The 14,992-nt window shown below is 42.8% G+C and overlaps 1 protein-coding gene across 1 annotated transcript; it reads right to left on the bottom strand.

Moving 5' to 3' along the window:
- Positions 1 to 777: 777 nt before the first annotated feature.
- Positions 778 to 14,932, bottom strand: LOC127001352 (pre-rRNA 2'-O-ribose RNA methyltransferase FTSJ3-like). The gene is made up of 16 exons (XM_050865845.1): positions 14,792 to 14,932; positions 13,166 to 13,465; positions 12,745 to 12,908; positions 11,551 to 11,724; positions 10,883 to 10,999; positions 9,703 to 9,834; positions 9,050 to 9,181; positions 8,336 to 8,494; positions 7,414 to 7,547; positions 6,787 to 7,012; positions 4,571 to 4,720; positions 3,873 to 4,044; positions 3,646 to 3,775; positions 2,788 to 2,875; positions 2,458 to 2,645; positions 778 to 1,697 (listed from the first exon to the last, which is right to left on the bottom strand). The coding sequence occupies exons 1-16, from the start codon at positions 14,856 to 14,858 to the stop codon at positions 1,469 to 1,471; spliced, it is 2,562 nt and encodes an 853-aa protein (XP_050721802.1). The 5' UTR covers positions 14,859 to 14,932; the 3' UTR covers positions 778 to 1,468.
- Positions 14,933 to 14,992: the final 60 nt, after the last annotated feature.

Below are 14,992 nucleotides of genomic sequence, written 5' to 3'. Positions count from 1 at the left end.
CAGGCTACCAGTGAAGGGATGTCCAGCACACCAATACCACATGGGAAACACTCCACTATCCACCACAGAGGCAGAGAAAGACCTGGGAGTGTATGTTACCAGGCTACCAGTGAAGGGATATCCAGCACACCAATACCACATGGGAAACACTCCACTATCCACCACAGAGGCAGAGAAAGACCTGGGAGTGTATGTTACCAGGCTACCAGTGAAGGGATATCCAGCACACCAATACCACATGGGAAACACTCCACTATCCACCACAGAGGCAGAGAAAGACCTGGGAGTGTATGTTTCCAGGCTACCAGTGAAGGGATATCCAGCACACCAATACCACATGGGAAACACTCCACTATCCACCACAGAGGCAGAGAAAGACCTGGGAGTGTATGTTACCAGGCTACCAGTGAAGGGATATCCAGCACACCAATACCACATGGGAAACACTCCACTATCCACCACAGAGGCAGAGAAAGACCTGGGAGTATGTTACCAGGCTACCAGTGAAGGGATATCCAGCACACCAATACCACATGGGAAACACTCCACTATCCACCACAGAGGCAGAGAAAGACCTGGGAGTGTATGTTACCAGGCTACCAGTGAAGGGATATCCAGCACACCAATACCACATGGGAAACACTCCACTATCCACCACAGAGGCAGAGAAAGACCTGGGAGTATATGTTTCCAGGCTACCAGTAAAGGCTAAATCCTTGCCAATCACAGCGGACAGGTTAAGTCTTTTCTTCTGTTCATATAAAGGAAACTTAGTGCAACAAGTTTATATTTATTCATCAACACTTAAAGCTAAAGTATCCAACCTTCTCTTTATAATTATCTAACATGTATTTGTCTTTCTCTTCCTCCTCTTTCTGTTCTCTTTATGATCTATGCATCTATCTTTCTAGATCTTCAATACTTATTAGTTTTCCTCTTCAGTGTTTCCAGTTAATTGCTCCTTCTCTTCCTGTCCTTTCTCCTCTCTTCACAGCCTACAAATCTATTTTTCTATTCATTTATTCAGCATTCATTGGTATTCCTTTTCATTTTTCCTGGTTACCCCGGTAGCAGTGACAGGCCAAATTTGTGGCCTTACCATGTACCAGTGACGGGCCAAATTTGTGGCTTTACCATGTACCAGTGACGGGCCAAATTTGTGGCTTTACCGTGTACCAGCGACGGGCCAAATTTGTGGCTTTACCATGTACCAGCGATGGGCCAAATTTGTGGCTTTACCATGTACCAGCGATGGGCCAAATTTTTGTCATGATATAAACCCAAAAAATAGATGACGCATAAACTAATCACAAATGCGTTTAAATATACATTATGAAATGGTTTGCGTGAGTGATGATTTTTTCTCATTTTTCTCGCTTAAGAAACATGATCCCCGCAGCTACCCGGTTAATTGGTCTTTCTCTTCCTCTCTCTATCTTCATCTTCCTCTCCTTCCTCTTCTATGTTTCTATTTATTGGAACGTTTATTTGCCCTATTCATCTTTCTCCTTCCATTCCCCGGCCTCGGTTTCTTCTTCTCTGCCTTCTTCATGCCCTCCTTGTCCTTCTTCAGCCTCTTGTCCACCAGCTTGTACGGCCCCTTGGTTCCCTTCGGCTTCTTCCCTCCGTGCCTCTTCTTCATGACAACGTAGGTCGCCTCCTTCTTCTTCATTGGGTTCATGGCTTTCTTGTACAGCCTGGGACGGGGGGAGAGAGAGAGGGTGTGAATTTTAGAGTAAGAATGGGTCGGTATTTGTGAGGGAGTTACTGCATGTTAGTTTCAGTGTAAAAGTAAGAATGAATTGGTATTTGTGAGGGAATTATGGTATGTTAGTTTCTGTGCTAAAATATCTATTCGCTCTTTTTAATTTTCTCTTTCCTCTATTTCATCTTCTCCTTGTCTTCCTCTTTCTAGTGTCTATAAACAAACATTACAAAGGAAACAGGTCACTGAAATCCAATTGATCCTCTTCTGTCTCCTTAGTTTCGTTTCTCCTTTCTGATCTGTCTTTTTGTCCTTCTCTTCCTTGATCTTTCTCCCTTCTTTATTTGTATGTGTGTAGCTTATTCCTCTATATCTTTCTTCCTCACTCAACTAACTCAGGAATCCTCTCTCTCCCTTTCTCCCTTCCTCTAAATCATCCTCTCCCTTCTCTCCTTTCCTCCCTCTTTTCGAGTTCTATAAATGGACACTTGCTTCCAACTCTTAATTATCTCTCTCTCAAACACATAAACATACATAACATAAAGAACAAGACACAAGATCCTCCCTCTCTCCCTCCTCTCCTTTCCTCCCTCCTTTCAACATCTATAAATGGACACTTCCTTCCTCTTAATTCTCTCTCTCAAACACATAAACACAAGCACACATGACACTAAATCCTCCCTCTAACTTCTCCCTCTCTCTCTGACATCTATAAACAAACATCACAGTCACAAACACAACATCGCACTTACTTCTTAACCTCCTGCGCCTTCTCCTTCTCGGACATCTCGGCGTTGTTGACCACATTCTCCGCCTTCTTCCGCGCCTTCCCCATCCGTCTCTTCACGCGCCGCTGCTTCCTAGCCTTGGCCTCCACCACCTTCTTGATAGTGCGAGCGTTGACGTCCTTCCCGCGGTCTCGGTACATCCGCAAGTCCTCCTGTTGATGGGTTGGATTGGGGTCTGTCATGTTATGGTGTAGTATGTTAGGTCTGGTCTCCATGTCGCCAGAACCAATGTGAGTTTCTTTTTTAATTCTTCACCTTATGTCGCCTTTACTGTTGGTTCTGTCAGCCACTTACCCGCTCCACTGTAACCTGCATGCTGTTGAACCTCTTCTCGTCCTTCCTGAACCAGTCTGGGAGGTCGTCCTCGTCACCATTCATGTACCTGAGCAGCAGAGACTTGAGGTAGGATTGCTAGGTGCCGTTTCTCTTAATTATCCTATCTCAAGCCTCCTTATGTTGTGGTGGTATTCTGGTATTAATATGACTACTATTTCATGTAAGTACCTCTAGACAAAGTACTCAATGTTGTTTTCTCATTGATATTAACTACTACTTCATTCTTTGTTGATTTATGCCATAAGGTGCTGGCTATCATGTGTTTGAAGATACCCTAAACTTAACCTAACCTAACCTAACAAAACCCCAAACAGTTCCTATAGGTCTTGACTCAGAAAATTCATATATGCTTCCTTACTAATGAGACTTTCTATACAACAAAGTGAAGTCATTCTTTGTTGATTTATACCATAAGGTGCTGGGTATCATGTGTTTGAAAATACCCTAAACTTAACCTAACCTAACTTAACAAAACCTATAGGTCTTGACTTAGAAAATTCACATATGCTTCCTTCCTAATGAGACTTTCTATACAACAATGTGAGATCATTCTTTGTTGATTCATACCATAAGGTGCTGGCTATCATGTGTTTGAAGATACCCTAACCTAACCTAACCTAACAACCACCCAAACAGTTACTAAAGGTCTTGACTCAGAAAATTCATATATGCTTCCTTACTAATGAGACTTTCTATACAACAAAGTGAGGTCATTCTTTGTTGATTTATACCATAAGGTGCTGGCTATTGTGAAGATACCCTAGTCTTAACCTAACCTAGTCTAGACCCATCCATCCACTCCTCCACCTCCCTCACCTGTTCCACCCAGCGTCCATAATGTCCCTCTTGGCCTTCTTGGAGTGGATCATCTTGGTGGCCAGCGCAAGGCCGACCGGATCAAGCTCTGTGGCCGGCTCGTTCCTCTTCCTCTTCTTTGTCTTGATTCCTGCAGGGCCAGAGAGAGTGAGAGAGTGAGAAGAGAAAAAGATGAGTGTGGTCTGAATATCTATGTAAATCTATGTAAACACTGCTGCACTACCCACCGTCCCCCACAGCAGACACAGCAGCCCGGGGCATCTGTGGTCCAACTGGCGTTTTCTCGTCCTCTGAGTCTGTGTCGTCGGAGTCGGTTCCCTCAGAGTCTGTCGAGTCTGGGGCGTCCCGGGCCACCTCTGCCTCCTCGGACTGGTCGCTGGTGTAGCCGGACTCATTGCCCTGTGGAGTGTGGGTGTGAATGTTGATATATAGGAAAGGTATTGAGGTTGAAGGTCCATCTATTATCATGATTTTTGTTTCTTAATCTCACAGACAAACAGGTAAGTCCATTTCGTCGTTTCCTAACACATATATAAGAGGGTAATATGAAGGAGAGGTCGTTACTAATTCCTTGAGATTAAAAAGATGTTCGGATTACTAGAAAGATCGGATTATTAACGCCTTGACTGTGGACTTCCTACAAGACCTCACCAAGCTACAGGAATGGAACAAAAAGTGGCTGCTACAATTCAATGAAGAAAAATGTAAAGTCCTGCACCTTGGGAGGGGATATCCAGCATACCAATACCACGAGAGACCTGGGACTATATATTACCAGGCTACCAGTGAAAGCAAAATCCATGCTAATCGCAGCGGACGGGTTAAAAAGATCGTTACCAAGTAGTCAAATTTAATACCGACTAATTCTACGTTACTAACACAGCCACGTGAGGAAGGGAAAGACATGAGCAGCCAACACACTCACGTTGGTAACCTCCGCCTCCTCCTTCTTCTTCTTGGGTTTCTTGGGCTGTTCCTTGGTCCTCAGTTTGCCGCCCTTGGACATGTGCTTCTGCATGGCCGCCTCAAGCTCGTAGTCCTCGTCCGCCTCCGTCTCCAGGCCCTTGAACACATCCTGACATAGGGACAGAGATAGGAATTAGAAGTTTGAGTGATGTAGAGGAGGACAAGGATATATAACCGATAGATTAAAAACATCCTGAAAGATAAAACATAAGAATTTAAAGTCTCGATAAGGATAGGAAGTCAGTTTTAAATGATGTAGAGGAGAATAAGGAAATAAGTGGAAGCTTGGACACATCCTGCCAGACAACAGATAAGGATAATGCTTTCCGCCATTAAGTTACGACATGAAAACAAAAACTCACATGATCATTTGCCTAACCTGATGAAACCAATTGTCTGTCTATCACCTTATCAACATACATTATTTAAATCAACTTTATCACCTAACAAACTATACCTTACCTCACCTAAATCCTACCATGGCTTCCTTTCCCTAACCTAACCTAACCTAACCTAACCTAACTTAACCTAACCTAACCTAACCTAACCTAACCTAACCTAACCTAACCTAACCTATCCTAACCTAACCTAACCTAACCTAACCTAAACTGACTGAACCAATTGTCTGTCTATCACCTTATCAACATACATTAATTATTTAAATCAACTCTCTAACTAAACCTTACCTCACCTAACTACCAACTCGTCACCTCACCTATCCTAATGTAACTAAATCCTACCATGCCTTCCTTTCCCTAACCTAACCTAACCTAACCTAACTTAACCTAACCCAACCCAACCTAGCCTAACCTAACCTAACCTAACTTAACCTAACCTAACCTAACCTAACCTAACCTAACTTACCCCAACCTAGCCTAACCTAACCTATCCTAACCTAAACTGACTGAACCAATTGTCTGTCTATCACCTGATCAACATACATTAATTATTTAAATCAACTCTATCACCTAACTAACTAAACCTTACCTCACCTAACTACCAACTCAGTCACCTCACCTATCCTAATGTAAATAAATCCTACCATGCCTTCCTTTCCCTAACCTAACCTAGCCTAACCTAACCTAACCTAGCCTAACCTAACCTAAACTGACTGAACCAATTGTCTGTCTATCACTTTATCAACATACATTAATTATTTAAATCAACTCTGTCACCTAACTAACTAAACCTTACCTCACCTAACTACCAACTCGTCGCCTCACCTATCCTAATGTAACGAAATCCTACCATGGCTTCCTTTCCCTAACCTAACCTAACTTAATCTAATCTAGCTAAACCTTACCTTATCTTACCCAACTAAACCATCGATCACCTAACCTAACCTAACTAAACTTACCTTATGACATCAACAGCCACTCCCTCACCTGACTAAACCAGTTCTCCGCCTTCCGTGCCCTCCGCTGCTCCTTTGAGTCCCCCACCAGGTCCGTCAGTGGGGGGGTTTAAGTTGTCAGCCTCCTAGTTGTCCTAACCTAACTTAACCTAACCCACCCAAACCTTACCCTACCTTACCTAGCTAAACCTGACTAAACCTTACCTTACCTAACTAAACCAACTCTTATCACTTGCCTAACCTTCTTTAAGCTTCCCTAACCTAACCTAACCTGACCTAACTTAACCTAACCCACCCAAACCTTACCTAGTTAAACCTGACTAAACCTTACCTTACCTAACTAAGCCAACTATCACTTGCCTAACCTTCTTTAAGCTTCCCTAACCTAACTTAACCTGACCTAACTTAACCTAACCCACCCAAACCTTACCTAGTTAAACCTGACTAAACCTTACCTTACCTAACTAAGCCAACTATCACTTGCCTAACCTTCTTAAAGCTTCCCTAACCTAACCTAACTTAACCTAACCCACCCAAACCTTACCTAGTTAAACCTGACTAAGCCTTACCTTACCTAACTAAGCCAACTGTCACTTGCCTAACCTTCTTTAAGCTTCCCTAACCTAACCTAACCCAACTAAACTTTACCTTACCTTAACCTTATGACACTAAACAGCCACTCCCTCACCTGACTGAACCTTACCTTACCGAACTAAGCCAACTATCACTTGCCTAACCTTCTTTAAGCTTCCCTAACCTAACTTAACCCAACTAAACTTTACCTTACCTTAACCTTATGACATCAACAGCCACTCCCTCACCTGACTAAACCAGTTCTCCGCCTTCCGTGCCCTCCGCTGCTCCTTTGAGTCCCCCACCAGGTCCGTCAGCAGGGGGTTCACGTTGTCGGCCTCCTCGTCGTCCTCGCTCTCCACGTCGCTCATCGTTACCGCCCCGTCCTTGAGCCCTAAGCCTTCCTCCTCGCTGTCCGTCTCCTCCTCCACCTCGTCCTCACCGATCTCCTTCTTGCCTCCGTCCATGTAATACCTGAGCGGAGGAGAAGAGTGTGAGTGTGTGTGTGTGTGTGTAGATGACTAATAAAGAGGAAAAGAAAGATAGCAAAGACAAACAGAAGAGAGAATGAAGGTAATAGAAAACAAAGACAAGAGAAAATGAAGGCAAGAAAAATGAGAGAGAGAGGAATAGAGAGAAGAAAGGAGAAGACAGGTAACGGGAAGTGGGTAAAAAGCAGAGAAGAAAAAGAAGACTGGGAGAAGAGAGACAAAGAGGAAAAGAGAGGAGAGAAAACGGGGAAAATGGAAGACGAAGAAAAGAAAGACGACAGGAAAAGATCAAGACAAGAAAAGACAGTAAATCAAACAGAGACAAGAAAACAAAGAAAACAACAAAAGAGAGAAGAAAAGAAAGAACAAAACAAACTCCCTCACCTTCCAGTCCTATCCAGCCGGCTTGAATTCCTGTCAAACTTCACATATTTGGGCCCTTCCTCCTCCTCCTCCTCCTCACTCTCCGACAGCAAGATATCCGCCTCCTGATCCACCACCGAGTCCACATTCTGAACCTGCACAGCGGATCCGGGATGATGGAACGGATATTAATGAATGCAAGGACTTAATGAATGGTTATAGAAGAAATTAGTGTGTTTGTTCTGGTATATATAACTGTATTTAGATTTTTTTTTAACTCATGTCTGGCTGTTTAATTAATCCTAAATATATTTCTCTTTACAAGCCCTTCCCTTCCTTTCCATTCCCTTCCCTTCCTGTACCATCCTATCCCTTCCCTTCCCGTCCTTTCCCTTAACTTTCCATTTCTTCCCTTCCCTTTCTTTCCCTTCTCTTCTCTTCCCTTTCTGTATCATCCTATCCCTTCCTTTCTCTTTCCCTTCCCTTACCATTCCCTCTTCTCTTCTCATCTGTTCCTTTTCTCCTTTCTTTCCTCTCCCTTCCCTTCTCTTCTCTACCCATCTCTCCTCCTTTCTTTCTCTTCCCATCTCTCCTCCTTTCTTTCCCTTCCCTTCTCTCCTCCTCTTCTCCTTCCTTCTCCTTTCTGCATCACTCAAAACCAACACTCACCCTCCCATCCTCATCCTGTCCCTACAAAATCACACACAGCCAAATCACACAACCAATCAACCTTCAAAACAACGCCAAGATCACACCAACTCCTTCCCTTCCCTTCACATTCCCTCGGTTTTCTTCCCTTCCTTTCAATCCCTTCTTTTCCCCTGCCATTCCATCCTCTCCCTTCCCTTCTCTTCCTGCCTCTCCCTCACACACTAACCCACCCCTAAAGAAAAATAAGTAGCCTTCAAAACTACACCAAGATCACACAGACTCCCGACCTCACCTGTGACAGCTTCTCGAGGCTGAAGAGTCCGTCCCCACCAGTCTCCACGGGCCCGGTGTCGCCAGGGATGACCGACTTGAGACGCAACTTCTCCTCCAGCTTCTTCTTCTCCTTGAGCTTGCGTTTCCGAGCCCGCTTCTCCTCCTGCGCCTTTTCAGTCTGGAGGGAGAGAGAGAAAAGGAGTTACTATTGTTGTTAACTTGTAAATTGGTTACACTACATCAGGGAAGGAGAATGAGAGGAGGGTAAGAAGTGGAGAGGAAAAGAAAAGAGAACTACAGTGAAATCTTGTATGGAAGGACATTGTATGCATGAAATTAAACAAGGTGTGTATTCAATTTCAACTGCAGTCTCGTATAGAATGGCAATGTAGGGATAGAGAACCAATGTATTATAGTTATGATGGACATTAACCCGATAGCAGCGACAGGCCAAATTTGTGGCTTTACCGTGTAGCAGCGACGGGCCAAATTTGTGGCTTTACCGTGTAGCAGCGACGGGCCAAATTTCTGCCATGATAAAGACCCCCAAAAATAGATGATACATAAACTGATCCCAAGTGCGTTGATATATATTAAGAACTGATTTGCTTGAGTGATGTTTTTCTGTCATTAATTCGCTTAGAGGGGCCATTAAGACACATGATCCCCACAGCTACCGGGTTAGTTTCAAGTGCGTTATTGTACAAGTTTGAGTCTCCCTTCCAAGACGTACCTTCATCTCCAGGATCTGTTTCTGCAGTTTGTCCAGCTCCTCTTCCTCCTCCTCCTCCTCGGTCTTCTCTGTTTCAGCCTCTCCCTTCGCCTCTGCTGCTGCGGTTGTCTCCTCAAGTTTCTTCATCTCGGCCTGGAAGGAAAAAGTTAAATTAATGAAACAGAACAATGGATTAATTATTTGAGGTAACGGTTATCCTAATATGATTGAAGTAGTATGATGGATGAGTTATTTCAAGAGGTGACTGTGATGCTTATAATAAACATAACTAGAGAACAAAATGATGGACTAGGTAGTTAGTTATCTGAAGACTTGACATTTCAGCTATCAGAAAAATCATTGTATAAATCTACTAACTTAAGGAAAGCATTTGGGGCTCATAATCTAGAGTCTGGAAGAAATTAAATAATCAAAACAGAAAAGGTGACATACACTCTACCATACAGGTCATCACATAATTCTATTTGTTAAAGGAAACGGTTTGGAACCCTGAATCTATAAGGTAAATTAACAAGAGAAATGGATGCAAAAATATATCAAGAAACAGACCACACTTGGCACAGTAAAATAAGTGGAGGAACCCTGCAGGTGGTATGTGTATTAGTATGTATAAATGTATATAAAGGAGTGGATGAGCCTTGCGTGTGGTGTACCTTGAGATTCTTCCTCCACGTGAGCAGCTGCCGCAAGTCCTTCCTCCCCAAGACCTTGATGTCCTTGCAGTTCTCGACGATGGTCTCGGTGGTGAGGCGGTGGTTCTTGATGCTGTCGTCGTCGAAGTAGAGCTGCAAAATATTGGTCTCATTAGAAAATGTAGTGGAGTTATACAGGCAGGGGAGATGAGGTATTTGAGGAGTGCTTGTGGTGAGAGTAGAATGGATGGAATAAGTAATGAAAGCGTGAATGAGCGTTTTGGAATGGGTCATGTGGGTGGAGGGAAGAAGTGAAGCGACAGACTTTAAAGTGGTTTGGTCACATGGAGCGAATGGAGGAGAGTAGGATGACCAGGGAGGGAATGTTAGAGGCCGACCTCCAGTGAAATGTAGAGATAGGGTGCAGGAGTACGTTAGCGAGAGGGGGGAAAGATCCATGAGAAACTTTGAGCAGGCAAGGAGGGAGTGCCTGAAGTGAACAGAGAGAGATGGAAACTCTTCTACCGTGGCCATCCCCTGGTGATGATGATGATGATGAATACAGGCTGAGGATGATGATGAAGAGGAGGAGGAAGAGGAAGAAAAGAAGGAAGAGATTAAAACAAAAATCACAAGCCAGTACCTATCTAAAGAATGATGAAGATAATGATGATGATGATGAAGAGAAGGAGGAAGAGGAAGAAAAGAAGGAAGAGATTAAAACAAAAATCACAAGCCAGTACCTATCTAAAGAATGATGAAGATAATGATGATGATGATGATGAAGAGAAGGAGGAAGAGGAAGAAAAGAAGGAAGAGATTAAAACAAAAATCACAAGCCAGTACCTATCTTAAGAATGATGAAGATAATGATGATGATGATGAAGAGAAGGAGGAAGAGATTAAAACAAAACCTATCTAAAGAATGATGAAGATAATGATGATGATGAAGAGGAGGAGGAAGAGGAAGAAAAGAAGGAAGAGATTAAAACAAAAATCACAAGCCAGTACCTATCTAAAGAATGATGATAATGATGATGATGATGAAGAGGAGGAGGAAGAGGATGAGGTGGAGGTTAGGGTATGATGATAATGATGTAGTCAATAAACCATCTATCTATCTGTACCACAAATGTAACTTAAAAAAAAAAAAAAAAAAAATAAATAAATAAATAAAAAAATAAAAAACACTGGTACCAACCTCCGAGGCTTCTTGCAGTACGTCGATGAAGTTCGTGGAGTTGATGAACCTGGAGACGGGGACCTTGTTGTAGAGTGTTGTGGCGCCCTCGGCATAGCCCTCCGCCTTCTGCTTGGTCTATAAACAAAATAACAATGATTAAGACCTCCATGAATCTAAAGAAATCAATCCACTATCAAAGCATTTATACTCCTGCAAATCTACTCAACATTAGAGGAATAAATGTCGAAGTAAAACAACAGTTGTATACATAAAATAACAATGATTAAGACCTCCATGAATCTAAAGAAATCAATCCACTATCAAAGCATTTATACTCCTGCAAATCTACTCAACTTAAGAGAAATAAATATCTGTGAATCTAAAGAAATCAATCCACTATCAAAGCATTTATACTCCTGCAAATCTACTCAGCATAAGAGGAATAAATATCTAAATAAGTAACAATGATTAAGACCTCTGTGAATCTAAAGAAATCAATCCACTATCAAAGCATTTATACTTCTGCAAATCTACTCAACTTAAGAGAAATAAATATCTGTGAATCTAAAGAAATCAATCCACTATCAAATCATTTATACTCCTGCAAATCTACTCGGCATAAGAGGAATCTACGCACCATAAAAGCAATATACATCCAAGTAAAACAGTCCCCCCTTGAGCCTTACTTTTTCCGGCTTGAGAATGTTGATCTTGGTGTTGGGTTCTGGATCAAGCTCCTGGAAGACATGCTTGGGGGAGAAGAATTCCGGGTCCACCTTGTCTGGCTTGAGGTAGTTCTGGCACACCACGAAGATCTCGGCCGACTCGTAACGGGAGGCTTGCGGCTTGGTGGCTTCAACCTGCGGACGAAAACTGGCTTGAGATACAGCCTACAGTTATGAGTTCTTGGCTTGGCGGCTTGAGAAATGACCTACAGTTTTGAGTTCTTGGCTTGGCGGCTTGAGAAATGACCTACAGTTTTGAGTTTTGGGCTTGGCGGCTTGAGAAATGGCCTGCAGTTATGAGTTCTTGGCTTGGCGGCTTGAGAAATGACCTACAGTTTTGGGCTTGGCGGCTTGAGAAATGACCTACAGTTTTGAGTTTTGGGCTTGGCAGCTTGAGAAATGGCCTGCAGTTTTGAGTTTTGGGCTTGGCGGCTTGAGAAATGACCTACAGTTTTGAGTTTTGGGCTTTGCGGCTTGAGAAATGACCTACAGTTTTGAGTTCTTGGCTTTGCAGCTTGAGAAATGGCCTGCAGTTTTGAGTTTTGGGCTTGGTGGCTTGAGAAATGGCCTGCAGTTTTGAGTTTTGGGCTTGGCAGCTTGAGAAATGACCTACAGTTTTGGGCTTGGCGGCTTGAGAAATGGCCTGCAGTTTTGAGTTCTTGGCTTGGCGGCTCGAGAAATGACCTACAGTTTTCCTTTCAGTTTTTGCTTAGTTCTTTCCTTGGTCTGTCTCTTTAGCCACAATAAAAGGGGTTAGAAAAGAAGACATTTCACCCTCTGGAAACTAAGGAACAGATCTCTATATTTTTCTTCATTTATGTTTTCCTTTGCTCTTTTTTTTTCAGGTCAGAGGACACGGGTCAAGGACAATAAAAAGAGTACACACACACACACAAAGGCTGATACTCTCCGCTCCTATAAAAGATAAAAGTAAAGAGTAGCCAAAAGAGAGGTAATGTCTAATTTACTGCAACAAAAACAAAAGAAAACCATATCTTGCCCTCTTCAAAAATAAGGAACAGTTCCCTTTTTTTTCTTATAGTTCTTTCTCATCTACTGCAATATAATAAAATAATAACAAATAAACATCTTCTTAGTTCTTTATCATTTACCGCAAAAGAAAAGTAAAGGACGCAACAACCCACATCTTCTCACCCTCTTAAAAAGCTTCCTGAAGATGTACTCCAGGTTGAAGTAATCCTTGGACCTGAAGACCTTTGTGACGAACCAGCCACCCTTCTGCAGGAACTCACAGGCCAGCTTGAAGGAGTGCAGGACGAGGAGGTTCTGCTGGTAGGCATCGTGCAGCCAGTTCTGACCTGAAGGGAAGGGATACAGAAGGATGTTTACAAGCAGACAACGTGAGGTCAAGGGATACATTGGATATTTACAAGACAACAGAGGAAAATAAATATAATGACACTCATCAATCCTGTTTTCTATTTATTTTTTGCTCATGAAGTGCTTTAAAAAATAATAGATAAAAAATAACACCACTCTAACATTCTGAGCACCATACTTTCCTGTGAAAACAAATGAATAAATGAAATAAATTAATAAAATAAAACCCACTCACCGACATTCGGGGCGCCATCGTGAAGCACCAGGTCGGCCTTCCATGTCTTCAGCGTGGACTTCAGTTCCTGCCGCACCTTCTCTGTGGTGATGTCGCCCACGATGGAGAGCGTCCCTGGTATGGGGTTGATGGGGAAGAGGTCCACACCCACGATGATGGACGACACCGGCATGTGCTTCTTGGCCACCTGCATCCATGAGCCCGGCGCCGCGCACAGGTCGATGCACACGCGAGACTTTTGTAGGAATTCATACTTGGTGTTGAGTTGGACGAGCTTGTACGCGGATCTAGCTCGGAAACCTGCAGGGAGCGAGGTGGTAATATGAGTTCTTTCAGCGTATAGAATTAGACTGGGATCCAAAACCTGTATAATGCAAAAGTATATGGATGATTTGTTTCAATTATTACCCACAAACATGGCTCGGAAACCTGCGGGGAGCTAGGTGGTACTATGAGTTCTTTCAGCGTATAGAATTAGACTGGGATCCAAAACCTGTATAATGCAAAAGTATATGGATGATTTGTTTCAATTATTACCCACTAACATGGCTCGGAAACCTGCGGGGAGCGAGGTGGTACTATGAGTTCTTTCAGTATATAGATTCAGTATATAGATTATTTGATTATATTGAGTACAAGTTGTATAAGGTGTTCACTTTGTATATAGTTTGTACATGGGCGCTTGTAAACCTGAGTGTGGAGTTTTTTCAAGAGGAGGGTATCAGGACACCTCTCCTCCCGAAACTGACCTATCTTTAAGCCACTCCTCGAAACTCTTGTAGGAGCAGTGAGTAGCGGGCTTTTTTAAATTATTGTTTCCTTTTTTTTGCCCTTGAACTGTTTCCTCTACTGTAAATAAAGCGTATGAATGACTTTTTTCAATTATTACCCACAAACACAGTACAAAAAATAAATAGTTACATTAATACCATATTGAGTACAAGTTGTATGAGCTGTTCACTTTGTATATAGTTTGTACATGGATCTGGGCGTGTAAACCTGAGAGTGGAGTTTATTCAAGAGGAGGGTATCAGGACACCTCTCCTCCCGAAACTGACCTATCTTTAAGCCACTCCTCGAAACTCTTGTAGGAGCAGTGAGTAGCGAGCTTTTTTAAATTAGTTTCCTTTTTTTGCCCTTGAACGGTTTCCTCTACTGTAAATAAAGTGTATGAATGACTTTTTTCAATTATTACCCACAAACACAGTAAAAAAAATAGTTACATTAATACCATAGAGTACAAGTTGTATGAGCTGGTCACTTTGTATATAGTTTGTACATGGATCTGGGCGTGTAAACCTGAGTGTGGAGTAAAGGCAAAGTAACGTTCAGGGCATACGCTATAGCTGCACATGGCCTCAGTGCTCACCTTCGTCACATTGAGCCACCAGGGTCACCACAGTTTGCCTTCCCCATGTGTCCTCAGGTAAACATTTATTACATTAATGAGAACGAGAGAATAACAGTAGTAGAAGGATAACACGAATACTCTTATGTCCCTTGAAAACGAAGTACCAAGAATCTACAGCCGTTTTCAGCCATGCAACCGCCCGTCACTTACCCACGGCTGTTTCCACCCACCACAGACGCCATTAACTTATTTACTACCTGTTACAGAACGCTTACCTGCTATTTTCGCCTTGTGGTAGTAGGTGTCCTTCCGCTGCTTTCCCTTTTTGGTTTTTTTACCCATTGTGAGGAGCGAGGGAGGGAGACGAGGCGGCCACACGTGTTGTTGTTGACGTTCTTGATCTTGATGTCACAGGTGGTTTGTGACTTCTCCCCGCCAGCCAGGCAATATTTGCATTAATTACCGTACTCGGATCA

The sequence above is a fragment of the Eriocheir sinensis genome, chromosome 20 (assembly GCF_024679095.1).
Source record: "Eriocheir sinensis breed Jianghai 21 chromosome 20, ASM2467909v1, whole genome shotgun sequence".
Taxonomy (NCBI): Eukaryota; Metazoa; Arthropoda; class Malacostraca; order Decapoda; family Varunidae; genus Eriocheir; species Eriocheir sinensis.
Note: the sequence above shows the minus strand (reverse complement) of the source record. Positions and strands in the feature narration are given on the sequence as shown.

Excerpts from the sequence above, each read along its gene's own strand:
- LOC127001352 (XM_050865845.1), bottom strand. The coding sequence starts at position 14,858 with ATGGGTAAAAAAACCAAAAAGGGAAAGCAGCGGAAGGACACCTACTAC. Across the intron at positions 7,013-7,413 it reads CGGCTGGATAGGACTGGAAG|GTATTACATGGACGGAGGCA; the intron begins GTGAGGGAGTTT and ends TCCTCCGCTCAG. Across the intron at positions 1,698-2,457 it reads AAGGCGCAGGAGGTTAAGAA|GCTGTACAAGAAAGCCATGA; the intron begins GTAAGTGCGATG and ends CCCCCGTCCCAG.